The sequence below is a fragment of the Labrus mixtus genome, chromosome 3 (assembly GCF_963584025.1).
Source record: "Labrus mixtus chromosome 3, fLabMix1.1, whole genome shotgun sequence".
Classification (NCBI taxonomy): Eukaryota; Metazoa; Chordata; class Actinopteri; order Labriformes; family Labridae; genus Labrus; species Labrus mixtus.
In genome coordinates this window covers 10373780-10401390 of record NC_083614.1, presented here as the reverse complement: position 1 = coordinate 10401390, position 27611 = coordinate 10373780, and the positions used below count along the sequence as shown (strand labels likewise).

The 27611-nt window shown below is 39.7% G+C and overlaps 1 protein-coding gene across 1 annotated transcript in view; it reads left to right on the top strand.

Moving 5' to 3' along the window:
• The window catches only part of LOC132958345 (inactive N-acetylated-alpha-linked acidic dipeptidase-like protein 2), a 479226-nt gene that overhangs the window by 242832 nt on the left and 208783 nt on the right, over window positions 1-27611 (top strand). The window contains exon 8 of the mRNA XM_061031099.1: window positions 1057-1189. Within this exon, the coding sequence (XP_060887082.1) occupies window positions 1057-1189 (133 nt within the window). The remainder of the gene's footprint in view (window positions 1-1056; window positions 1190-27611) is intronic.

Sequence of the window (27611 nt, the reverse complement as noted above, 5' to 3'; positions counted from 1 at the left end):
ACAAGAAAAATGGAGTTTGTATTTATACAACCATTCATATGAAGAACAATGTCAGAAAGATAATATAAAAGAAGTCATGTTCAGAAAAAAAATCAAAGCGGAAAAAAAAGATAACACACACACACACACAAACAGACACACACACATTCAGCATCAACAAACACAACCTAACTAGCAAACGTAATCATAACCACCCAAGTCACAGTAACATTTAATATGGGCATAAATAAATCCTGATTTGTTTTGTTGAAACCTGTCGGCATAACTTTAGGACCCAGATTTATGAAATTGATAACTTCCTTTGGCTTTATTAATGCACTGAATCACCACATTTGGTGAGTGGCAGGTGATCATTTCCTAACCTGCTACTTCAGCAACATTACCAAGTAATTAAAAGTAAGTAAAGTAAGTAAATTTGCCTTCATTTCACCAAGCTTTTAGAAGGAATATTGTGATTTTTAACTAAACATTTTGTTTCATTTGCACTGATATTTTGGGGAGTATAAATTCTACTTTCAGCCGCACTCATCCTTTTATTTTGACGGTTTATTAAATGCCTAATGTGAACAGGCCCAGTCTTCTTCTTTCTTGTTGTTTTCATTAACTTTATTTTCCTGCAGCAAAAGGGATCTCTGATAAAATGACTCATCCACCTGCAACAAATGAGAAAGACAAATTTAGCAATGTTGGGCATCGAGTGAAAAGACTATCCGGAGCCAAATATTTCCCCTCAGGATTTGTTGCAGCTATGTGTGTAAATTGCCTTTTTTTTTTTTTTGGCCTACAAGTATTATTTCTAACAAGCCTTAACAACTTTATTTGTGGTAATAAGCCAGTGTTGTTCCCTCTTGTTCCCAAACAACCAACATGTCTCTTTTTGATAATGTGCTTCCATTATTTTGATGTGTCAGTGAAGGTGTGAGTGGTTTTCCTGACTCTCATTAAAGCAGTGTGTTAGTCAGTATAGAGGTGTCTGTCTGTCTGTCTGTCTGTCTGTCTGTCTGTCTGTCTGTCTGTCTCGTGTCTGGCTCTCATTGTGTCTTTGTGTGTGTCCAGCTCTCTCTGCTGTCTCAGCTGGGGTTTGGAGGTGTTCTGCTGTATATTGACCCATGTGATGCTCCCCCCGGACGCCACACCTGGAACCAAGCCTTCAGAGTCACTCTCAACCCCGGAGGGAACCCTGCCATCGGTGAGTGAACACGCTTTAATGAGCAGATTGTACTTTTAATGTTTTTCTATCGAGGAAATCAGTGACTGTGTTTTTCTTTTTTAAAGACAAGAATCACAAAACTGCGATGATTGTATTTAATAGTTTACATCAACCACATATTTCAAACATCAAATGCAAATGTAAGCATTAAGATTACTCTAGACCAGGGTTTCCCAGATTTTGTCATGGCCAAGGACCCCCATATATTATCAGCCTCTGGTAGTGACCCCACGCTGGCAAAATATCTAAAATGCTAAACATTCTTCCTATTTTTTTATCGTATTGGCTGTTTACACAATGTCGCGCCTCTGTGATTTTGTGATGTGTAAGGGTACGGTTGGCTGTGGAAACGCAAGCAAGATCAGGGTTTACCGTACCAAACTATACTAAACCGAACCTGACGGCTTGGTGGAAAAGTGGCTTTTGAATCAAACTGCAGAGGGGACCATGGGGATCATATTTTATTGGCTGTCCTTATTTCATATGAAGCAGAAAGCTAAGGCAAGCACCAAAGAGTAAGCTCTCATAATGAAGTGATCCGAACTAGATTACTTAAAGTGGCCCACAGTGGGGTAAACTGTTGAAGGAAAGGTTTTCACAATATCTAAAAACACGAGACGATGTGCAATCTAAAAACACGATGGCCCTGCTAGTGTCTGTAAGTACATCTTCCATGAGCTTATGAATCTGTTATTATCAAATGAGAAACATGATTTGAAACTACAACACATTTAACACTGTCAAACTGGTGAAAACTGTCTTTTGCACAGGAAATAATGGACAATTATAACCACCACTTTGAATTTGCAGTTCATCTATGAAACATTGCTTCGAGTCTATGCACACTGAGCGCTGATTTATTGTGAACAAAGAAAAAGGCTGTGTGCACTCAGTTGTAAAACAGTGTTTTCCACTACGATGAAACAATAACAGATAAAGAAAAAAAAAGGAAATGAAGAGAACAACTTTATTAGCACTAGAACTGCCAGGGGTCACTGTATACCTAAATTAACCAATGGTTCACTAGGAGTTGAGTTGGGAATAAGTGAGGAACTTGGCAAAGGTTCAAAGGTTGTTACAGCTGATACTGACAGTGTAGCGCACTTTAACGATGTGACAGTCTGAGGCCATAATGTGGATACTTTCATGAATCTGGCTGAATTTATAAATATCTGTCTTTATCGCCATTTGATGAAGACAATGTTATCCTATTAGCTTTTAATCATGAGAAAATTGGCATCGGTGCTAGGGAACAAATAAGATAATGAGGAAATACAAGAAGTTTGTCATTTATTGGTTCACTCACCATTAGTTTACCATGAGTTGAACTTGTGCTTAACTAGAAGGTAGCTCCTCATTTGTTCCACACTTATTCCCTAATAATATTGTCATCTATAGTTTAACTGTGGTATACATGTTGAAGGTTTGTCAATGGCTTTCAATTAGATGAGCAGTGGTAGAAAGAAGATGTTGCCATAGCAACGCATACTGTTTATGTACTTGTGCAGAATTAACAGCAGGAAAATGATTGCTTTCTCATAAGGGTACATTGGACCAGCATGGAGGATTTTAAATGGCCATTTAAAAAATGTGAATGTATGTGAACACCAGGTGCTTCATAACAAACTTGAAGGAAGTCAAAAATTGTAACACTGTTAGACTTTAATATTTAATGTAAACAAAGTTACACACAGTTGAAACACACAATTGTACCCGCTGGCAGTTCAAGTGTTAAAGCTCACATACTGTATTATCCTCCTTTTCAACAAGTTTCAATAAGTCTCAGATCTCCACATAACATGTCTGTGAAATTTCTTGCCAAATATCCGTTCTGATCATGTATTTGATCATGTCTATAAACCCCTCTATTTCAGCCCTGCTCAGAACAGACTGTTTCTGTGTCTGTAGCTTTAAATGTAAATGAGCTGTGTTTGACCACGCACCCCTGGAAGGGCTTGGGTGGATTTGGCTTTCTCGCTCCATGCCCTATTGTTTACAGTGAGAAGGCAGATCAAACACATAGCTGTGGGAGTGTCACCCACCTGGGGGAGGGGTTACTGCCCTTTGTGATGTCATGAAGGGAAAATCTCCAAACGGCCTGTTTGAGCACGCATCTTCTGAAAAGTGGAGCAGACAAAAGACGGAGAGGATGGACTTTTCTCATATTTTGGGAATTTAATAGACAGGCAGGGGCACATGTTTATGTTAGAAAAGTGTATTATGCATAATATGTGACCTTTAAAGCTGAACAAGCCTTCTGTCTTCCTCAAAATAAAATAGAAATAGTCTCCACATATCTTGTAGATACCAGATTAAATGTGCTTTTCACATATTTTTATTCATTAATAATCCTTCTTGGTCTGTTAGGCTGAAACTTACTCACATTCCTGAACTTGGCCTCATACAGAGGACGTTATGTCTCTCTGTATCTCTGTGACTCTTTCCTACTGTATTTAAATCACTCTCCCAAGATGAATGACCTCTCTGACACTCAGTCTTGTCCCCACTTCCTGTTTTCCTGCCCGGGCTGGCCAATAGGGACGTGTCATTACCGCTGAAGTATCTTTAGTCCTTGTAAGAGTCCCGTGTACCACAGTGGCAAGACCCAGTAGAGCCCCGCCAGATGTCTGGACTCCTGCATAAGCATGTGTAAGAGTCTCTGTGTGAGTGTGTGTGAATGTTTGAGCACGGAGGTGTGTTAAAGTGGAAGAGAGAGAGAGAGAGAGAGAGAGAGAGACAGATGCTGGCTGTCTAGTCTTTTGCCATTCGCGATGCGTTCAAGTCCCTGGTGCTAATTCAGCTCACAAGAACAGAATATGTGAAAGGACAGCTCATTACTCATATCAACCATCCTTAATTTATCTGCCAGAGACGGCCTAGGTTCAATCTCTATATTTTTAATGCTTAAAATATTATCTGAAATGAATGCTTAGAGGTAATGCTCTACCAGCTTCTGTTCTACCAATTAATCCTTTAAACGGAGATCAATCTGCAATTTCCTTAAAGTTCTAATCAAAGATTAAAGTGTCATGTTGGAGTCTCGCAGTTTTTTTTTTTAATCTAATGCTTCACATAAAGTCTTTACTTTTTAATGTTTTTTAATCATCTGAACACCTGAGAATATCATTAATAAGACACGACTTTTTGATCCCTTCAGGGGAATTAATACATCTGCAGAAGATGCAAAAGAACTGCTTCTCTTGAGATTACATACATTTTGCTTACATGAAATAAATTAGATAATATGATTAATTCAGTCAGGAGAGACTTAACTCTGAGTGAACAATTATTGAATCTAAATGTTTGGAAAAAGAGAAATGTGCAGCGATTGAATTGAAACCACAAACTGACAGCGAAGGGGAGGAAAACAGATTTTAAAATATGACAGCAGCAGGATGATTGGCTGATAGAGGTCGTGGCAGAATCTGGGTAATTAAGAACCCAACCTCTAATCAGCTGATCGCCAGAGCAGGACGAACGAGGGAGAGTGTCATGAATGAATGATGACTACTGAATGAATGTATGAACGAGTATGAAACTGTCTTTCGGTGACTCGAGCTTTCTTGCTCTTTGCCCAATTGTTGACGATAAGAAGCCAGACTCAGAGGTCAGAACAAACACCTAGCTGTGGGAGTGTCACCCACCGGGGGGAGGGGTTACCTTTGTGATGTCATGAAGGGAAAATCTCCAAACTGCCTGTTTGAGTGCACAATTTCTGAAAAGTGGAGCAGGCAAAATACATAATATATAATTGGGGGTTCGTAAACAGGCTAGGGACACATATTAGTGTTAGAAAAATACATATTTAGATCAAACTGTATCTTCTGCCGTCAGCTTTTTGCTGCAAGCTTGAACATAACAGATGTTATGTTGAATGTTACATCTACATTATGTGCTGTCACATGGTATGACTGCTTTTTATTTGTGTCTAAATGCTGTTTTTAAATCTGTTTCCATCATTGCAAATTATTCTATCCAGCACATCTAACATATGCTTTAATATAGAGCCAGTAAAAATGAATGTTTGCATTCTTTGCAATTTATTTTAAATCTCATCAACCATTCAACTGACAAAAAGCCTTTTTCATCTTGGAGCATATTGCGAACGCTCCAACTTAATTTAGCATAAATATGCTGGAAACTGGGTTTGTGCGTGTGTTCATGCGTACAGGAGTGTATGTGGGGCGGAGTGCGTGTGTGTGTGTGTGTGTGTGTGTTCTTTGTTAGACTAATGATCTTGTTCTACAGAAATGTGTCCATTGACTTAATTCCAGGTTTTTAAATCTTTTGGCACGTGTGCATTCAGACATCTACATCCACATCTCATCTCTCGTTGAGGCTTTTTCATCTTAGAACCACTTCTACATATATAATAAAGTGTGCAGGTTACTTCACTCATGTTGGTTGGTTCTTCAGTTGTCGGTGTCAGAGCTTGTGTAATGCATAACTTGCAGTCATTACAACCATTAGCCACACAGTATTGATGTGACTAAATTGCGGGAGAAGGCTTTTTTTTGGAGTTAGGATGAACCAGTAGTGAAAGTGTTAAGTCATCATGTACTTGTTCAAAGAAAAACACACAACTCAATATGATAGTTGTTACTGTAAGAATCTTAGCTTGTGAAAATTAAAGACCTAACGCATAATTTGGTTCCAACTAAAATAGCTTCGGTCTTAAACTTGCACCCTTTTAACATTTTGGTTAGTATTACTTAAGAGTTTCATACAATGTACAAATGAATTTTCCGTATCTCATGAAATGAGGTCGGAGCTTGAGTTGCAAACTTAAGATTGATCATCTAAATACGAGGGTTTTTTTTTTGGCTTTTGTTTCTTATGATGCACTCATACACATCATCTCAGGGTCACAGAGGTGTTTCAGGTCTCGAACATCAGACACCCTCACCTGGGCGACCCAACCAAGGCTGATCAGATCTCGGCATGTCTCTGAGCAGCATTCCTCCACAGCTCTCCTCTCCTCAACCACAGCCACCTTGAGGCCCTCTATGCCGTGTCTGTGCTGTGCTTAATCATGGCCTGCCTCTTCTGGACACCTGTGAAGCCCAAGAGATGGTATGCTGATATCTGACCTTCTTCTTCTCAGTGGTGAAGACCATTGGGTTTTCATTTAACTTTTAACAATTCAATAGCTGGTATATATCACTTGTCTTAAAGCAATATCACTCCATCAACCTTAAAGGCAAAGTGCATCATATCAAACAGTTACTCTGTAAATATAAATGTAAATATAAATGAAATTAGCATCAAATAATGTATATCATCGCAACCTGAGAAAAATAAAGATCTTTAAAATAAAACTTCACAAAAATAAATCTCCATCTTACACAAATATCAGAATCCGTTTAGCTATCCGCACATATGTATCGGAATCGGTACAAAAAAAAGGATGGTTGCATCTCTAATATGAAGCATAGGAAATGTTAAATTAGCTGTAGTTACGCTAATATAAATTTATTCAAATGTAAAATGGTATTCCTGATAAAACTATAAAATGTGTTTCAAATATTTCCGTGCTTTTTTTGTTTAAAAAACAAAAAAAAGTACCATTTCTTATTGTGGGAGGCCTAAAACCCTCATAACCCGCCTGCTGATGACCACCCACAGCAAGCTTTTCAACGTAATCTCTGAATAAGTCTTCACTTGTGCAAGGTGGAAGTTTGATCCATTAGTGTAAGAAAGTAACCTGCACCATGATCCCATTCAAAATGAGACCACTTTCAAAAGGTTTCTATTTGAAGTGCTTTTATACGAACGTGTGTCTGAACTGCTGTTTTGTTGAAGCCTTTTTAAACGGCCTCCTCCTGTACGACAACGTCTGCAGAAATGCATCTCATGATGAAAAAACAGGGAATATGTAATGTAACTCGACGAGTGGGGCATTCACCATAGGACTGCTCTGATGCTAAACCTGCAGAATTTAGCAAAATGGAAATGTGTCTTTATCGCTGTTAATGCTTTATGAATTTGCCCCTGAGTTAATTCACAGAAACCCTGTGCACAAAATCTGCTACAAAAAAAACTGCTTGCAATTTAGTGAAATGTAGGCCACTTTGCCACACTTAGTGTGTGCTTGCACTGCAAGGAATGAAGCGTTTTCTCTTTGCTCTGTTTGACTATTAAAAAGCTTGTTGAGGTGCACCTGTTTTGCTTGAGTCAAAATGCTTCTACATTTCTGGGTCTCTGTGTTTTACAAGCTTTAAAACACACTCTGTTCTCAGCGGTGTCAACAGCAGCCTCCTTTTCAAATGGGAAAAAAAAAAAATAAGACACAAGAAGCTGTCAGGAGTGCTCCCTGGTGGAAACGCTGCCAGTGGAAGAGCTGTTTAGAGAAAATGTAATTCCACTGTTTGCTAGAGCTCTGTATATAATGTTCCCTCGACTTTTCCCCCCACCTCTCGGTTTATTGTTTGGACTTTCTTGTCTTCCTCTCTCCACCCTCTCCTCCTCCTCCTCCTTCCTCGGCTTGTTAATTTGACTCTCCCGTGTAGCGTTCTATCACCGCTGTGCTGTCATACGTTGCCTGCTGAGACAGCCACAGCAAATCAAAGCCTCTGCTATCTCATACATACATCTTTCCCTTTTCCTGTTATGTAGTATGTTATGCGTATGCGTGTCAGTGTGTGGGTGTGGGTTGTCTGTGTGTGTAGGTGCTCGAGAGGAACCGACTTTGTTTAGTATGCATAAAAAAATCAGAAGATGTAGAAAAAGGTTGTGCGTGTTTGAAAGCCTGCAGGTGTTCTTTGAATGGGTATATGTAAATATATTATGTTTGTTTCCCATGTGTTTTTTCTACATGCTTGTCAATGTCACATGTCGCTCTGCATGAATGAACGGAGGGAAAAAAAAAACCATCAAGTTGTCTTCAGAATCCTGCAGAGCCCACAGTGTTTGGTTAGATATCATCGGCAGGTGTTCGCTGTCAGGTTTACTCCGTGTTGCTGCAGAATTCATCTAGTTTGATATGCACCATGCTGCTGTAACATTTATTTCTGCTTGGAAGAGACGCCACAGCTCCGATATTTTCCAACCTGCCCTCTAACTCTCTGAACACTTTGTGAAAAGCTGAACGAGTGCAAACTGAAAACTTAATGTTAGAAATGACTGATAAACTGAACTGAGGTACTGGCGCTTGTGAAGAAGTTCAGGTCTGTAAAGTTCACCTGAAATGAAAACATGATATCAAAGCCTACAGTCTTATTAAGCATCAACAGAAATCCAACCTATTTTACTGGCTACATTACTTCTCAAGAAGGTAGAGACATGATTGATCATATTTTATTAACATCTGCCGGACACATAATAATAAGAAAACGTCCCAAATGGCCATCTAGGGATGCCTCTCTTCTCCGGTCCAAACAAATCCAGAGTATTCAGGACCAGAATCTAAAGTTAGAAGGAGGACATACTGGCTGCTGCATTGTTGTTAGAGAAGCCAGTACTTCAACATAGCATGTTTCCTTAATGTCTGATCATATAGTAAGGTCACGTTATCATTTCATCATTGGACCTTTAATAAGTGTCCATGTGATCAATGAAGTTGGAATCCTCAAATGACTGAGCTGTATGCAGCCATATGCAGATTTCTTGACTGCTAGAGAAATGATGGGCTATGTAGGGAACTAATAATCAATGAATTGGTTGTATACAGATATGGAGATGTTAGTGAGTCACTTGCGGCATCCTAAGTAGTGCATATGCTGATTTTGGACTTGTTTCTGTCCATCATAACAATGGAGGCAATCTGCCTGAAAGACGTGCCATTTTCCAGACTCAGGAGAGAGTGGAGTGGAAGAGACGGACACTGTGTGGAAAGAGGAGAAATTTTTTTTTGTTTCTGGCACAATTTTCTTATCCAACACCTCTTGTTTTTTTGGGCCAATTTGTTACCCCTGGTAGTGTGGCAATTTCCTCTGGTCTTTGAATGCTGCTGCCATGTGGTGGCTTGTCTTTTCACTGATTTATTTTCCTCATGCCCTCGCTGTGTTTAACAAATGAGAACTGCCAGTCATTGGCTTGTGATTGCTCTCTGTATGTGATCCCTTTGGTCGTATTCACAGCTGGTTGTGTATATCACTGCGATCAATGATTGTTTTAACCTTTAACATGCAGCCTTTTTTTTTTCTCTAACTATGCTCCTCTGATGTAGCCGAACAGAGATTGTTCAATCCCCCCCTCCCAATCTTCATTTTTTTGAACTGGTTGGCAGGTAGATATATTCTTCGGGTCCCCTGGGTTATTGAGAAACCTCCACTGGATTCAAAGGAACCTGCTGAATGGAACATGTAGTCATTAACATATTGATTTAAACACAAGGTTGTTGCAAGACATCTATTTTTCCCTTTTAAACAGACAATCATAGGTTATTTGAATAGTGGAATGGAGCAACGGTTGGTCCTCTGTCGGATATCAGAATTTGTGGTTTGCTATTTTCTCTGGTGAAGAAAGAACTAAATCAGCTTTTCTCAAGTCAAAACCAACCCCGTCTCCTCCACTTACTTTATATGCTCGTACATTATTAGCTAAATATCTTTGGTTGCAAAGTATTAGCTGTGTGGAGGATTTTCATTGGCCACACCTTTTAAGCACAGGATGTGCTAGATTCTTCTACCTCTCGGTTTCTGCTCATTGTTGAGCATCTCCAGTCCCCGACTTTGTTCTGTCTCACTCTCTCACCACTCCTGTGGCATCACTCTCAGCCCCAGCAGCTGCTGTTGTTGGTGGAGAAGCTCTAAAAACCCACAGTAAAGAAGATTCTCTACAACAAATAGTACAGTTGTAGGAAGCCAGTGAACACAACTGAAAGAAAATGAGTGAAACAAGAGCAAAAAACAGAACTTCTTCATCAGGATTAAACAAAATGAATGACAATGATTGTTTTTTCAAAGCTGTTTTTGGGGGCTTTTTTGCCTTTATTGGATATTACAGCTGAAGAGAGACAGGAGAAGTTGGGAGGAGAGAGTGTGAGATGAAATGCAGCAAAGATCCGAGGTCGAAATCGAACCAACGGCTGCTGCAGTGAAGACTATGGACTCTGCATATGGGGCGCGAAACATAACCGCTAGGCAATCTGGCGCCACATGAATGACGATGTTTGACCAAAGATGATGGAAATGCATTAGAATCTGTTTAAAACAATAGCTCTCCACATCAATGTAAAAGGAAATGTTTCGTAAATGTTGTGTACTTTTCATAAAATTCAATTTTGAGGGTTTTGAGACGTGATTCCTGACCATGTGCAGTATCACATTGATCCAAATTGTTTTCCCTTAAAACCCATCTGAAAGTAGGGTCTAGACTTTGAAAATGCCAATATACATTACCCAACAATAGATTGAGCCACACAAGTGTATCGCTTATGACTGAGGCCTCACACTGCTCACTATATGGTGCACTACATAGCCAATATGTCACTTTGTAGTGGTGTCCCAATTATGAGTGGGCATCATCATACTCAATGTAATGCACTCATTGTATCCATCGATGTATTTTGAATAGCGGTCTATAACGATGGTCACTATTCAAGCAATATGTACCATCATGCATTGCGGTGCACAGCTTTTGTGAGCAGAAAGTGACACTTGACCGGTTCATATGATGTCAATGTTACAATATGGTTATCAATGCAGCAGAGTCATTAAACAACAGTCAAGCAGACCATTAATGTGTTGTTTCAGATGTCTACAATGCAAGACAAGACTGTCCTGAGAAAAATACTTCCAAAATACTTGAACATTGTTTGTAAAACTTCAATCTACCACATAATTACTGCTATTATATTTCTATTACTTAACATAGTGTGGTTATACCTTTGCAGAACCATTTGACAGATATCGCAGTGAGCATCCCATGAAGTTAACCTTGACATGAAACTGTTTCACCATACAGACCACTTCATCAGGAGATATCTTATAGAGTCTACCCTCACAGTCCTCAGGCTGCTCAGATCTCAATCTATTCAGTATGAAGTGAAGCTATCACACTACGTCTGACCTTTCATTTTGTTGTAAGGTGGGAAGAAAGAAAGAAAAAAAACTTTCAGAGAGTTCTCATCAGGAATTAGCTGGTAGAGTTTTCAGGAGAAAAGTACTTTCTCTGCTCAATCTGCTGAGATTTGGACTTTGTTGGATTCATTAGAGTTAATTGGCTGTTTAGTGGGACGCTACAGAACAGTCGAGTGTGGGGGCTGCAGCTGTAGCATTAGCATCAGCACAGGCTGAATAATGCATGGGGGTTAAAGCCTCTAAAAGCTTCTCCTTGTGATTTATTAATGTCTGCTCGCAGATAGGAATGGATTAGGTCTGCGGCAGCGATACCAAACGATGACACTCTCACAATGGTCACTGCAGAGTTATGTTACAAAACCGGGCGCAAATCAAATCCCAAATGATGATATTATTCCGTCGACATCCAACGTTTGCGAAACAGAGTGCGCTCACTGAATTTACTGTTTCATACATTTTTCATGAGGAAAACTCCCAATATTTTGGGAAGAAAAATGTCTGGCAACGAGAAGCTCTGTTGAGCCCAGAAGAATACACCGGCTTTATGGTAGTCATGGCTTGATCTAATTATTCAAGGATTTGCTCTTTAGATAAAGAGAAGCACTCCTCGTGCAGGATTAAAAAAATAATCAATTAAAGGGTTAATAGGTTTTCTTTTTTTAATTTAAATATATTTTTATGTTTTTATTGAATAAAATGTTCTTTAAATGCACAGTATGTAAAATCAGCCACCAGGGGGCTCTCAATCAAAGCAATAGCAAAAGATGACGTGGAGCTTGGGGGGGGAATCACGGGAGTGATTCTCTCTGCTACCACAATAAGAATTCCTGTTTTGGTTCATTTTATTCCACCTAGTGGATTTTTTTACATGCACTGAGGGTCTTTAAGATCTCCTCTGGATCCAGACAGGATCCGTATTTTCTTTAGGACAAAAAGGTAATGCGCTGACTTTAAAGGCATGAACTGTAAGCGCAGTAGAAGCACGATTTGTGTGTGTCTGATCCATAGTGCTGTGTGACAGCTCATCCTCAGAGCTCACCTGGAACTTCTGTATTTTCTGGTTTTATCCTCCAGTCTCTTAACTTTAGTCCTCCTCATTTTTTTAAAGCAGATTTATAAAACTTTGGTGGATTTTCTTTCATTCAAGGTGAAATTTACATCTGCTCATCGATGAGGTTTGCATCATGGGTTTTTCTGTGGTCGCTTCGGAAACGTCAAGACAAAACATCATCTTAAGGTGTTAAGAAAGGCAAATTAAAAAGTTTTCCACTCCGACTTCATGGACTAAACTTGTGAAAACTGCAAATATAACCAGAAAAGTAAGATAGAGGTGTTTTTAAGGTAGTTGTGTTGCTTTATGGTTTTTAAATCGAGGCTCCTGAGCTATAAATGTACACTGTAATCTGTGTTTTTAATCACGCTGCAAGTACACCTCATGTACAAAAAACCCTCAGCTCACTGAGCCACCAAGATCCCCCTCACATCCTCCGACTTTGTGGCGTAATCCCCCCTCGTACTGTCATAACAGCTAAACCTGCCACCTGTGTCATACAGGATCCTATTATCTTCTCTTTACAATCTAAACACCAGTGAAGCTGCCTGACATCACTTTAGCAAGATAGACAGGTACATCCTGTTTGAAATTCCTGTCACACTGACTTTTCTCAACTTTGCCTTCCAGCCTATTTCACGGCCTATCCATCATGCATGTCAAGTGTGTCTATTTAACCCACTAAAGGACATAGTGGGCCTCCATTATGCCACTTCCTGCCTCCCAAAATGCATTGCTCTCTTCTGCGCTGGCTGCTGTTGTGGGTGTTTGTGTGTAGGTGGCGGTTGGTTCGTGGGGAGGGGGATGCTGGATGTGCAGCCGAGCTTCAAATTGGCTCTCCTTGCCTCGCGTGGAGAGTCATGTTTTTTTTCTGAGGTAATAGACATGCAAATAACACGAGTGTGCGCACGTATTTTCCAGACGGCGTGGCGGCTCGGCTCTCGGTCAATAACATTATGGAAATGTGCCGCGGATTCTTTGGGTCTCACTGTTTGAGTTGGATAACAAGGCAGTCCAATGAGCCTGTTAGCGGGCGACGGTGACAGAATGAGGTGTTTGTATTGTCACACTGTATCACAGCATACTGCAGGGGGGGGGGGCAATATGCACTCAAAGGCAGGGAGAGAAATAGAAAGCACAAGTGATCAAAGTGCTACACTCCTTTCCCTTGTTTACTCCATTTACCAAAGGAAACGTGTGCCAACACATTCTCCTTTTCATTTGGTGTCCTCACTGCTTTTTTTTTTTTTGTTTGTTAGCTGTCAAAGTTTCCATTTGTGGAGTTTAATTGCTCATCAAAACCAACATCACACTGCAGTGTATGCTCGCATAATTGAGTTCTCTAAACTCCAGTTTGCCTCTCGCTCAGGCGTGTGTGTTTTAACTTCCACGCAGCAGCTCCGCCTCACTTAAAGACAGCGTGTGAATGGTGTTCAAATGGAGTCCAACCTTGGTCCTGTTGGCTTTTTCAAGATTTTGTACAGCGTGATAAATTGAGATGTGGCGCATGTGGAGCATGTTTGCTTAATTGCGTTGGCATAATTATTGCCATTCTCAAGGCAATTTCTCCACCGGAAGGTTTCTGTGCGCCATTTCGATGTGCATGTGTGAAAGAATAGAGTCCAGAGGGAAATTTGAACATCTGTGTCTCACTGCCTCACTAAGCCCAGGAGAGAGCTGGAAATAGATGGTTTGCCTACAAGAAATCTGCTTCAGTGGAGAGAATACCAAAAGGAGAAAAAAAAAAGTATATGATGTACATATAACATGGTTAACCTGGCAATAACGTATTCTTCTTTTTTTATTGTCTTCCTCTTCATTGGTTTCGAAAAAAGTAAAAACTAAAAAAAAAGCCTTTTGGATGCCGTTAGCTGCTCTCACATCAAACCTGACCAGCTGCAGTTTGTTGAAGTTTTTTCAGTCATTTTTTTTGAGCTGTATTCCCCAAAGGACACACACAGAGCTTGAGCACAAAGTTTCAGGATTAATGCAGGCCGTTGCAAGAAAAACAAGAAAAGTTATGTCTCTGTGGTTTTAAAAAACAAAAGTGTCATCCAATCAAAACTATCAGTGTGTCTTATAAAGAAAAGATTAAACGCCTCTCGAGACTAGGGACCACATAAATAGAAAAAAGATCATTCACAACACTGTCACTGCTTAGTTATTTATGTGATAAACACAAAAAGAACAAAGATTTTTTTTAGTATTCTTGTTGAGTGTTCAAGAGAAAAAGATGTTTTTATGATGTGTTTTTTTTTATCAGGGTCTTGATCAGTTTTTATCTTCATTTTCAACATTAAATCACCCAAAAAGGACCAACAGAAAATGAAAGGAAAAACTAGCATTAATGCTCATCCCCACAAACACATATGAACATTGAACATAGCCAGACATTTATTAAATGTTAATAAATAATACATAAACGTGGGGTTTTTTTTGTCAGTTAATTCTGCACAAGGCCACAGCACGGCCATGTTTTATTATCTTTATGCTCTCAGATGGTTCTAACTTCAACACGCAGACCTATATTCAAACTTAGCTGACCTACTCTAAACTTTGTAACTCATCAGTAAAACAGTGTCCATCATATTTCAATCATGTTTATCAATTACAGTCACCCTTAGTTGACTCCCCTAGATTTTTCCTGTAATCCTTCCTTCTGTGAATGAGGTGAGGTCACATACAGTAAATAAAGAATAGAAAGTTTCATCGACACTATGAAAGCAAAAACGTGAAAGTACATTGTGCACACAGATTAGCAGAATAGCTGTATAACTAAACACTTTGCATGTATAAAGTTTTACGTCTGAGCCCCACTCATGGTATATCTTTTTTAATCAAAAAAACAAAGTTGTAACTCAGACAAGGCTTGTAGATCTACAACAAAAAGACTGTTAAAGAAGTTGCAAGAGTACAGTGCTTTGCATGCTCACATGTTTGTGCTGTAAATACACCACCCTAATGTCACAATGTCTAAGCCACCCAAGCCCTTAGAAAGGGGCGTGGTCAGACACTGCTCATTTACATTTAAAGCTACAGACACAGAAACAGCCTGTCCTGATCAGGGCTGAAATAGAGGGGTTTATAGACATGATCAAATATAGGATCAGAGTGGATGTATAACAAAAAACTTCACAGACATGTTTTTGGGGAGCTCTGAGACTTATTTACACTTGATGAAAAGGATTAAGATATGTGACCTTTAGTACTGCCTTTAACAGCCTTCGTCCACATAAACATGCAGGTTAGTGAAGATAACAAAGACACTATTCTGAAACCAACAAGTTAGACACGTTTTTCTTTGTTTGGGTTATGGTTTAAGTGTTCAGTTGATAGTCTGAGTTGACATTGATCGATCACATAAGAGAAAAAGGTTCCCATATCCCAGTAGTGAATATAGAATGGGACAGAACAAGGCAAGTGGAGATGACATGAATACATGTACAATGGATGGGATTTTGTACTTGACATTCTCTGGATTTTCCTTCCCAGCCATTGTTCCTGTTTTTTTTTCTTCTGTTCAGCAGCCTATAACAAGTCTGTTTTTCCTTCATGGGGTTTAGTCTCCTCTCCCCATAAAGTAAGCTAGACTGAATGGCAATAAGCGTCGAGGCAGAATTAGTAACAAAACCCTCTATCTTCGCTGCGGTTGCCTCTTCTGGCCAATTAAGCTGTATTCCATTCTGGCTTCTCTCTCCGCCTCGATCCTTTCTGAACCCTTTGCTCCCTGCAGCTCATTTGGGATGAGATAGACACTTAAGTCTGGCCAAATGCAAAAGTGGTTTAACCAAGGAAGATTTGTTGTGACCATGCCTTGCACCCCAACAAACAAATTAGCTCCTATTTGAATGTGCAATAGAGGAAGGGAGAGGATTACAGACAGAGGTGACGGAGGGACGTTATTTTCTCCTCTCCACTTCTCCTCCTGTGTGTTCATGTTGGTCATTTTCCAATGTGTTCATAATGAATCCTGGCTCTGAATCCACTGGCCCGACTTGGACTGTGGGTCAACCACACGTAACATCTGAGGGCAGACAATGTTAAGAAAAACAGGAGAATGGCATTTTTGTGAAAATCAAAGCTCTACTTTTTGACATGAAATTTAAAAAAAGTAATTTCTACAACTGCCAATTTGGAAGCTTGTCACGGACTTAAAAACCCCTGCACAAGCCCCTTTTGTGCACTACTTTGTGTGCACATGGCAAACAGCATGAAAGGAAAGGCAAGGCAAGGTAGGTCAAAGCAATTTAATAATTTCAGAAAAATAAATTTGTTTTCATGGTGTTGAATTGTCCTGTGTTACACTGTCAAGGGTTTTTCATAGTGAGCTGAGGTCATTCAGGAGGGAAGGATTTGATGCTGGGCCTTTGCATTACAATGCATTAGCTTTTCCTAGCAGTAACTCATAAACTGGTTAATGAATGTACAAAAGACAGTTTAGTTTATGTAAGCTTATGTACTTGAATGGGAATAACTTGGGTAGGAGGGGAAGGGTCAGCCGGGCTAGGCCTGCTCTACTCCTTTTTAGGAGAGTCTGGGTTTGACGTAAATGGCCAAACATCTACATCCATGCTAACTTCTCTGAGAGATCACAGAGGTGACTTAGGGTGGTTTCACACTAGGGACCTGGGCCTGAATCTGAGTACGCTTGACCTCCATAGTCCGGTTCATTTGATCAGTGTGAACACAAACGTACTGTTCTCATACCGTTATGGGTACTGTGCCCCAGTCTGCTTGAAGAGGTGGCCTAGGGCACAATTCATGTGTACTCGAGTACGGTCTGCGGGAGATGTGAACGCAACCATGCAAGGAAGTGGACCGATATATGACGTAATTCTAAGTTAGCAGGATGGACTCAGTCTGCGAGTGGTTATTTATTTCTTTAATTCTTGGATATTTCTTGTTTTTTCTGTTTCTTGGCGGATTTAGCAAGCTAACTATGTGCATACTGCCCCCTGCTGTATCGGAGTGTGTACATACGCAAGTGCACTCGGGTATTGAATAATGTTACTAATGTGAACTCAGACCAGCAAGGGAGAGGGGAGGGGGGACCAAACGTGTTCGGCATAGTACCAACTAATCGTGCCTAATGTGAAAATGCCCTTGATCTAAATGCTAGTATCAGCATCCTTTTCCCCACTATTGTATTTCTTTATTTATTCTGGTTCCAGTAAAGCTCCAGTGGAAGTTATGCGTGTTGAACTTTTCATTATGAATGCTGTCTCAAAGCACACTCATCACTGAGAGCAATAAAATAATGGTAAGAAATTAATCCTTCTTTGAGACTTACAATTCTCCAATTATCCAGTGATACACCCAGCATGTGAAAGTTATGATTTAAATCATTTATTGTATTCTCTCCAGGTCCCAAAAACATGAACATTAAAGAACAAAAGTACTCAGCACAGGCTTGACTCTCTATTATTAAATTGGTCTTAAACGGTAGCTGCAGACCAGGACACATTTTGCCTCCACACAATTAAAAACACACATCCAGCCCACAGATGTAACCCAGAGATACACAGCCAACACTCTGCTCTGAACCCAATCCTTTTTGTTTACACTTTTAGAGCTCAACCGGGACGTTTTCCATTCAAATTTAATTCCGAGATTATATTTTTAAACAGTTTCCTACAAAAAACAAGTGAAAAATGACTTCAAATCATCCCACTTTGTTCATTTTTTCTTCTTTTTAACTTGAATTATACAGCCGTTTCCACTTCGTCAAAAGTAGTGATTTTCTGATTTTACAAAGTGTTCAGTGTGATCTTTAAACAGAGGGATCATCACATGTATTAGCTGGTGATGTATTTCAGGGTTTACAATACTACTACTAATATTAATAACTTTATTTGTATTGCACTTTTAAAAACAAGAGTTTACAAAGTGCTTTGACAAATGCTGAAGCATAACATGACAACAAAGCATAGGAACCTCATTACCAACAAAAAAAGCACAACAATAGAACAACCCACGGATGAAACACCCAACCAACAACAACAAAACCCCGACCAACATCCGAACCCGAACATCATCAGAATTCAGACAACATGACACAATGTAACATAACACTCGACGAACTGCATCATTTTGCAATTCCACATTGGCTTCATTTTTCAAGACCAGAGGTTGCCGCTTGGTGATAACACAGAACTTTGATGTATTGAGCGTCCTCCACGACGTGGAGAGAAGAGTTGTTCTCTTACGCAGCATCGGTGCAGTCATTCGGGGGCTGATTTGACGTAATGTTGCTAAAGTGATGAGAAATACAATTATGAGTCTATTTATTGTGTTTTATTTTGAAATTGACCGATTGCTTTGAGCGCTTCCTTGTCTGACTTCCTGTTCGGGTCATTCTAATCTGTCGAGCTTGACGCGTGCTTGCAGCGTAATCTGTCAAGAATAGACTCACAGCGTATTTGAAACGGAACAGAGCGTAGTGGTGCTGCTGGCGCGCTCAGGAAACAGGAGCATTGTCTAGAGAGCCCTACGCCATCATCGTTGCCACTCTAGGATGGTTATTGGGAGTTAGACCGCACTCAATGTGGCGGATCCTCAACATGAGCGTGCAAACAGAATGGAAGTGTGTAGGCAGAGGTTTTGAGAGGCCCATGTACTCACCTACTACATCAACATTGACTAATCGTATCACACATGAATGTCTAACATTTGAATGTCCGTCATGGACCCAGAGAATCATCCTAAGCAGTCTTCCATACTTGCTTCCAGACATGAGGCTATAGAGGAGTAATCGTAACGCCATATTCTGAAACCATAGGCCTTGGATTCAGCTGCCGAATTCGATTTGATTTGAGATCAATCAAGAACTAACATCAGGATTTGTTTTTTGGCAAAGGAATTTATGTAATCCATTCAAAGTTGCTCCTTCAGTTTTTTTTGCCTCTCACTGTCTGATAAAATGCTTGTCCCCTGAAGTAAGAGCTACATTCAACAAGACGCATTTTCCTGAAGTAACGTTAATAACAAAGCTGAAGGGTAGGATTCTTTAAGTCTCATTTTAGGGCAGCTTTTCATGGCCCCTTAAGATAGGAATATGAAGAGAAAAACAAATGACTCCTATGTCTGCCCTGGTGGTCATTGGGCAGGATAACCTCTACAGGGCGGCAGCTTTGTTCAGCAGTTAAGCTAAGCTGGTTAAATGTGGTCTCATAGGACACAGGTTTGATCTTTTACAGCCTACACACACACACATGGACACACAATGAAGCATCCTTGGACAGGACACTTAACCTCACACCCCAACCAGAGGAAGGAAAAGGACTTTCCTCTTGGGGTTGATCAAAGTCTGTCAAATCAAACAGTGTGTGTTTATCCCTCTCTGACTCATTCCCCCTGTCTGTCAGTGTTATAATGTCCCTCTCTCTCTCTCTCTCTCTCTCTCTCTCTCTCTCTCTCTCTCTCTCTCTCTCTCTCTTTCGATCTATAAGCAGCTTTAGAAGCACCACTCTGAGTTGAAGCCAGTAACCGAGCATGTCTTCCCTCTGGCTTACACACCAACTGCAGTGGGTCAGGCTCTGTCACTGGGAGCCCGTCTATACGGAGAGGTGGTCCATACAGAGGCCACTTGTCTTTACTGCAGGGATTAAAGCTCCACTCCATTAAGGCAATGCAGCGGTGGTGCCCTCTTGTGAAACATCTTTACACATGTGCTTGTTTTGATTCAACACGGTGTCGTTGAAATCAATATACACACGAGTCTACTATATCAGTGGTTACATGTTATTTTATTTGGAAGATGACATATTGCTTTTTTTAAATGAAGTATTTATGTTTTTCAGGTTTGTGTTTGAAAGTATGAATAAGAGAAGTTCTAGCATTTGCACACTAAATTCTAGTGTAGCATCTTTTTCTCTTGAAGGTCTTTTACCCAATATTGTTTGAAAATACATTTCACTCTGGTTGGTTTTTAAATGTGTTAATCTTTCTTTAAGGACCTAAAACATAATGCACATTAAAGGAATAATGTGTGACTTTTTGATCCAGTAGATGTCGCCCTTGAGCACAAGCAGTAAACCAAAACAAACTGCTGTTTGGCAGCACCTCTGTCATACTGAATCCTCCGCTCTCCTCCAGCGACACACCTCCAACCTCTCTCCCTTCGCGTTTGCACAAAGGAGGTATCAAATTGAAACACATCATAATTAAGCGCAAGCGGCGGACAGAATTGTCCTTGTCTCGGGCTGCATTATTGTGTTAGCAGGCTAATGGTAGTGCTCTTAAGTTAGCTCGTAGCTTCACACTGTGTGTACATTTACACGTCCATGACTTAAAAATGCTTACGTGACATACAGTAGTGAGTGCAGTGCAGTGAGTACAATATGTTATTCTTCTTTTCTCTATTCCCTCACGTAAACAGCTTTAATACACAAGGGGAGGAGCCTGCCGGTTGGCCATGTGGCCATGATGTAAACACGGCTCAGACAACAACACAGCCAGAGAGACTCACACTTCTCACTCATTGTAGTCATGACTCACAGATATTTACACAGTATATACTTGATTTCTGCTGTATTTATGTGTAAAATGTTCCACATTCTTCCTTTAAGTGTATACTACATTTAATGTCAAGCCAGGTAAAAATATGGAACCCTTTTCCCTACATATTTGTGTCAAGCCTTTTGCTGTTTTTTAAAGGTTTATTTTGGGGCTTTTTATGTCTTTATCTTAGAGACAGGACAGTGGATAGAGTCAGAAGTTGGGGAGAGAGATAGTGGGGTACGACTTGCGGGAAAGGAGACACAAGTTGGTTTTGAACCCTGGCAGCCCGCTTGGAGGACTACAGCCTCTGTACATGGGGTGCAAGCACTTACTATTACGCTACCAGTGCCAAATGTTCTGTTGTTGTTTTAAGAATCACATTCACAACAAAAGGCAACGGGAACCTTTAGTGTCTCTCATTGCCTCTGAATTAAAGGTGAACAGTTGACCGACACATATTACAGAAAAGCTGTAAACACCAGTAGAATCAACTCGCTTTGTTTGCCGAATATGTATTGTACAAGTAATTTGACTCTGTATGAAGTTGCTCCCAATGCACTGATACATAGTTCAGAAAGCAATTTACAACAAGAAAGCTCAATATAAATAGTTCAATCAGGAGAAACTCAAGAGTTCACAATGATTTATTTAACAGTTTAGGAAAAAGTTAATGTCGAATGTCTTTGGCGATTAGACTCAATCAACTTTTCAGAAAAGCGCTGTTGATGTCACCTGTGCTCTTTTCCAAATGTATGATATTTCCAGTATATCTGCCGCTTATGGATTGTTTCTTGTACCCACATACTCTTTGCTTCGTGTCTGAACGGGTAAAAAAAACCGATCTAAAATATCAAACCTACAGCAAAAAGTAACAGGGCAGTGTTGTTCATACAGCGGTCGTTGTCATAGAGACGGGACGGATGGGCAGCGGTTTTCTTCTCAGCGAACAAACGCTTCATGGAAACAGTCCCGAGTGCACAGCCAGCACTTTTCTGCCCGTAAAAAACCCTAGGTGGACACGGAGCCTAAGAGAAGGAATGTGTGGAATAAGATTAATGCTGTCTTGTTTAAGAACTGTGGAACATATTCATAATGTATGGAGTTCTAACAGATGCTTTTACGCTCTGCTGGATATTACATTTGTGCAGAGGCAACACCGGCACGCTGCACAAACAGGTCATACATACTGTATGTTTACTGAGAAAAGTGTTCGACATCACAAAAAATCGAAGTCAACAGATGCAGGACAAGCACCACTCCTTATCTAAAGCACATTCATATTGCAAGGGCAAGGTTCTTTTTGGCATTTAAATGAGTACTCCCTTATGTTCCTTCATATTAGCATGAAAATTGTGTCAGGCTAATTCTGCTTTAACCTGGCTCGTCTCTCGAGGTTGCACACTGTACAGCATGCTGCCAAGGCTCGCCATCTTCACACACTGTCAAGTGGAAGTAATTACGAGCGGCACGACCTGTGTATTCCCATGTATGCGGATACACACAGTGTGCCTATGTGTCAGCTGTGCGTAACTGTGTTGTGTTAGCGCTTTCTCTTCGTTTCCTGTTGAGAGGAAGTAATTCTGGGCCGTGACCTCTTTATTAACATCTCTGTAGTCTGAATAATGCACACGGTTGGCATCTGATGACTTCTGACTGACTTCGCACCTCGTTATCTTCCTCCTATGAAAATGGAAGAAGACCCCTGACATGTTGCTTTTGTTTCACTTTCTGCAAATATGTGCACACAGAGATATTCTCTTAGTGAAGTGGAGCAACATCATTATCTTACTCTTTGAAAATGTCTTTTCTTTTTGCTGCATTACTATCTCAGCCCAGAAAGAGTTAATGTAGTTATAATCTGAATGTTACTCTTGATTGACCATTTAGGAATGAATTGTTCCAAGGTCATAAGGATTTTTTCATTTCTAAGGCCTAGTCCACACTAAGGCTGGTATTTTTTAAAACAGAGGATTTCTTCGTTTAACAAAATAATCTCATCCACACACGCTCAGTTCTCAAGAACATCTTCGTCCACATGAAACACAAAAAACGCACTGTTGCTGCTGTCATAAGCATGCCAATCAACAACGATGTCCTCGACAGGTAAAACTTCTTGCCATTCCCCTGCAATGACCATTTCATTTACAAAGTTGTCCCACCATCCCAAATAATGTCATCAGAGTGTTGAATGAAGCAGCAGTGACCTCCGAGGTCCAATCAGACGGTAGAACAACTGTGTATGTGCGTGTTAGCATGTAAAAAAAAAAAGTCCAGTTGACACAATAATACCAGCACTAGTTTGGATACGTCTGCCATTGCGCTAATCACATGTAAACAAAATTGACAGTGTTGCACAATGGCGTCAAACGGAGGAAAACCAGTACACAGTGTGACATTACACACATAAACACCTTAAAGGGAGTTTCTGAAAATCTTCCCCCTGAAAGTTGTGTGTATGAAAGTCCAAAACAGGTCAAAATGCTCCAGCAACACTTTAAGCTCAACTTTATTAACAATTTAGACCGACTTCATCAGGGTCATCCAAAACACACAGAAAATGCAACTTTTAAAAAAATACCCGCCTACGTGTGGACTTGGCCAAACAGGAAGCATGTCAATTTTTCCCCCTAATTTTTACAACCTTTCCTCATTGTCTTGCATTGGGGATTTAGGGTATGTGGTCTGAAGATATGGCAAAAAAAAGTGTGCATCAAAAAATAATCACTCAACAGTTAAATATTGGTTTGAAGCATAACAGATAAACACAGTAAAAGCAATGATCTAACCGGAACAGGTTAAACTTAAGATTACATCCTATAAATAAAGCAGAAAGGGTTCTTTTGCTCATTAAAAAGGAAGCTGCAGGGCAGTTTCTTGGAGTGCAAAGGAACTTTACAACACACACTAAAGAGTAAGGTTTCAAACTTTTGGACCTGGCTCAGTGGAGTCTTTCCCTCAGCTGTAAACAAACCACCTAAAAAAATGTATTCAAGAGTTTCTAGATATGAGTGGCAATTATGTTTGCACCAATCCTCTGCATTGAGTTCATCTTTGGTGAACTTCACTACACGGATTTGCGCTGCTGACCAATAACAAAACGTCTTGACATAGACAACCTGCACTCAGCCTTATCATCTGCTTTCTTTTTAAAACAAATACGGCTAAACCTTTATTCAGAAAGGTCAGTCACTTATCCTGATTGGCAGAGAGGGGTGAAATGTGAGCGGCTATTCTATAATGAATTTAGCTTCCTTTTTACCAGACATACAGTGAGGTAAATCCTGCATTATGTGACCAGATGCTGGACTTCTTTGACATTTGGAGACCTTTGCTGGCTATTTTTACAAGAATGAGGTGGAGGTGTAAAAACAGCATTGATGCCGTATGGAAAAAAGTGTGTGCATTTCAGCTTTTTATGAAAAATGTTATATGGCGATTCTAGAGTCAGAAAATATGAATTGGGGGGCCTTCCAACCAGCATTCATCACCAGTAAGTCTGTTAGCCAACGCTCACTCCTCGTCCTCTTTTTTTCCTGTCACTTTTTTCTCTCCTATAGACTGACGTTTCCTCTTAATTTTTCTTTGTTGACTGCCGTGAGTTTATAAGTTATGTTACTGTCTTGGTCTTGGTTAATGAGGAGTAACACAATCTCTGCAAGTTATGGCCTCCACAAATAGTGAAATTCCACTTAAAGATATGACTCGTTAGAAATGCTGAGAGCTGAATGCCATGTGGTGCTTTGGGTGAATACCTGAGAAGCTCTTGTCCTTGTAGAAATGGATAATAATTCTACACAGACACCATTACAAGCCATTTTGCCTGATGCTGGTCTTATAGGGAACAAAGACGAAATACTCTACACCACTAGTCACATGACATGTTGTTAGATATGTTACTATGTATTAGGGCTGTGCTCAAAAAATCGATATGGCAATATATTGTCATGTGCTCATTGCAAATACATGTATGGATGCAGATGTTACAGAATTGATGTGGCTGCTGTGATGACAGTTTTGAAAGACAATTGACCTATGGGGCAGTTCACAATAACACCATCGCCATAGCTCTGAGATTAAAATATTTTAATGTATTTCTAGGATCTCTGAGGACTTGAATTGAAGTGTTTCAAGTTGTAGGGTCCTTTAACCCTATGCTGTTATTCTCAACAACAAAGAACAGCTGTTGTGGTGAATCCTGTGTAGGACATGGTCATGATCCAAAATCAATGTATTATGTATCGCATCGTGGCCTCTGTATCCTATTGTGGGGTTGTCGGAAATACCAAGCCCTACTACATATGCATCACAGTATTGAAACTTAAACTTTGATCTTTCCTTAAACCTTACCTACCACTTTTGGTGCCATGACATGGTCGCTTAATTTAGTTGAAAAAAACAAAACAATTAATGTCCATTATTGGTCTTTCAAAATTATTTGAAATTCTTGATCAGACTTACTTTGTACATCTTGATGGTTGTTGCTTGTTTTGTATGGTTGACTTTATTTTGAAACTGTAACCGAACTATGCATATTCATTAACCCAAACACCAACTCCTTCTTTTCTTCTTTATCTCCTCTTCTATCTGGGGTTTTTTGGCAGACGCTGGTGGTAAGTACACCAGGGTTTTAAGAGTGTCATTAAGCTTTCATTAAAACACCATCATCATTAGAGAAGGATTAGTAATTCCCTGGATCCACCACTTCAGTGGCTCAAGGAATATCAAAACACGATCAAAGTCTATTAAAACCATGATGTCGCCAGTTGGCTTCCACCAACTGGTGTTTTTTCTTTGTTTGTTTAGTTTTTTCTAGATTGAGAGTAGGTTCATTTTGATGGTATTATATGCTCATGGTGACATCCTCAATGTTATATTTAGTTAGACTCATGGACACATACTTTGTCATTGCAAGGAGCTAAAAAAACACACCGACACTTTTGACAATGTGGTTAAACAGTAGACAATATGAAAAATGGACATAGTCTCAGTGATGTCACCTGCCTACCTACCGAAGAGATGTTTTGAAGCCTATCCATGGTGGTTTCCATTTTGGTAATTCTATCTGAACTTTACTTTCATCACGCGAGCAACTAAGGGGTGAGTCTGGGGTGGGACTTAATCCTCCTGGCAAAAAGCTACAATACGCCCACCTGTCAGTCAATTCAGCCCATCCCTAATTCTGCAAATTGATGCTTAACTCTTATCCTATTCATGACTTAAACAGATGAGTTAGAAAATGATCACCTCTCCTACAGTTTTTATGGCTAAAGAAATGATCTGACTGGACTAAAATCATTTTTTGCTGTAAATATGTTTATTTCTGCTGGGTTAAGTTTGTATTATTATTTTTTTCACACAAAAGAGGTAATATACTTTCTTGAGTATCCGTAGTCAGTAGACATTCAAAGGAAAGACAAAGGGAGATCCCTCTTCTAAAAAAGAATAAATAACAACAATAACCACAACTGCCACAAAAAAACACCAGAAAAAATAACAAATAAACCCATAATAGGCATCGCCTCATTAAAAGACACACAAATATCCACACACATGCTTACAAATAGGCATACATACATACAAAAAAAAAGTAACTCATATTTTTAGCATTATTTATTGCTGGTTTGTGATGCATCATTTGTTACGGCAAACAAGCTTCACTCACTCAGTGCCTTTTTGATTGCACTGTGGATGTTGATATGTGTGTTTGGTTTGTTTTTCTGTGCTGTGCTGTCATTCATGTGAGCTGGGTTTGACTGATGCTTTTTGAACTGAACTTCCTAACGGATAAATAAAGTTATTTGATTTTGAAGCATTATCAAATGAGCATTTTAATGTGACCTAAGGGGAGTTCTACGATAGCTATTTTAAAAAATATATTTGATACTGACTACCAGTTAATATTTCAAAACTTGATGTGCCAAAAAAAATCTTAATGCAACATAAAGTTACATCTTATTTAAAATTGAACATGAATTCTGAATGTTTTTTTTATTTGTTTTTAGTCAAGGCACAGTCAACTTGTCCAAACTGCAGACTGGGCTTCCTTTTGTTTCCATGTGGTTCATTAGCATTCCTCCGGTGGATGAGACGTTATCATTAAAGTTTGAGAGGTAGAGGTGTTTCAAAGTTGTGTGGGATGAAAATACATCACTGCAAGCCATTATAGAAATTAGATTTTGAACATTCTTCTTGAACACTCGTGTCAGGAAATTGATTTGCTGAATGAATGATTTCAAATATTAAATTTGCAAGATTCAATCAGACCTAGAATGCAATGGCTTGAAATCAGATACAGTTTGTATTGAGTAAAATTCAGTTTTCTTTATTTCATATCCCTGCATGTCCAGATGTAAGCCGTTCTGTCTGCTTCAGTCACCCTTTTCATTTTCCAAACCAAAGAAGATATGGTTAATGGACATTTTTTTGGTTCAAGGTTTATTTACAGGGACATTTTTCCATTCCACTTTCCCCTATTGCTTGCTCATGGGCTAGTGTGGTCTAAATAATTAACACTGCCCCATTGCACACTTTGCAAGTTGTGCTGCTGCCTGTCTTTGTCAGGACACTTGAAAAGGACCGGCACAATCATGAAGGACTTACAACTCGGCTCCGACTTCCACACCAATGACTTTTGACTTCACTTGGACTCGAGCCTAATGACTCGAAAAAACACTTGCGATTCAACTGTGTTATTTTAGGGCTATGAACATCGACGTAATCACAGAGTTTAATAATTAAATTATAATCAATTTTAAAACGCAGAATATCGTGGGATTTGTCTCAACATGGGTGCGATTTATTTTAAAAATCTATGGTTTTCAGTGATTTA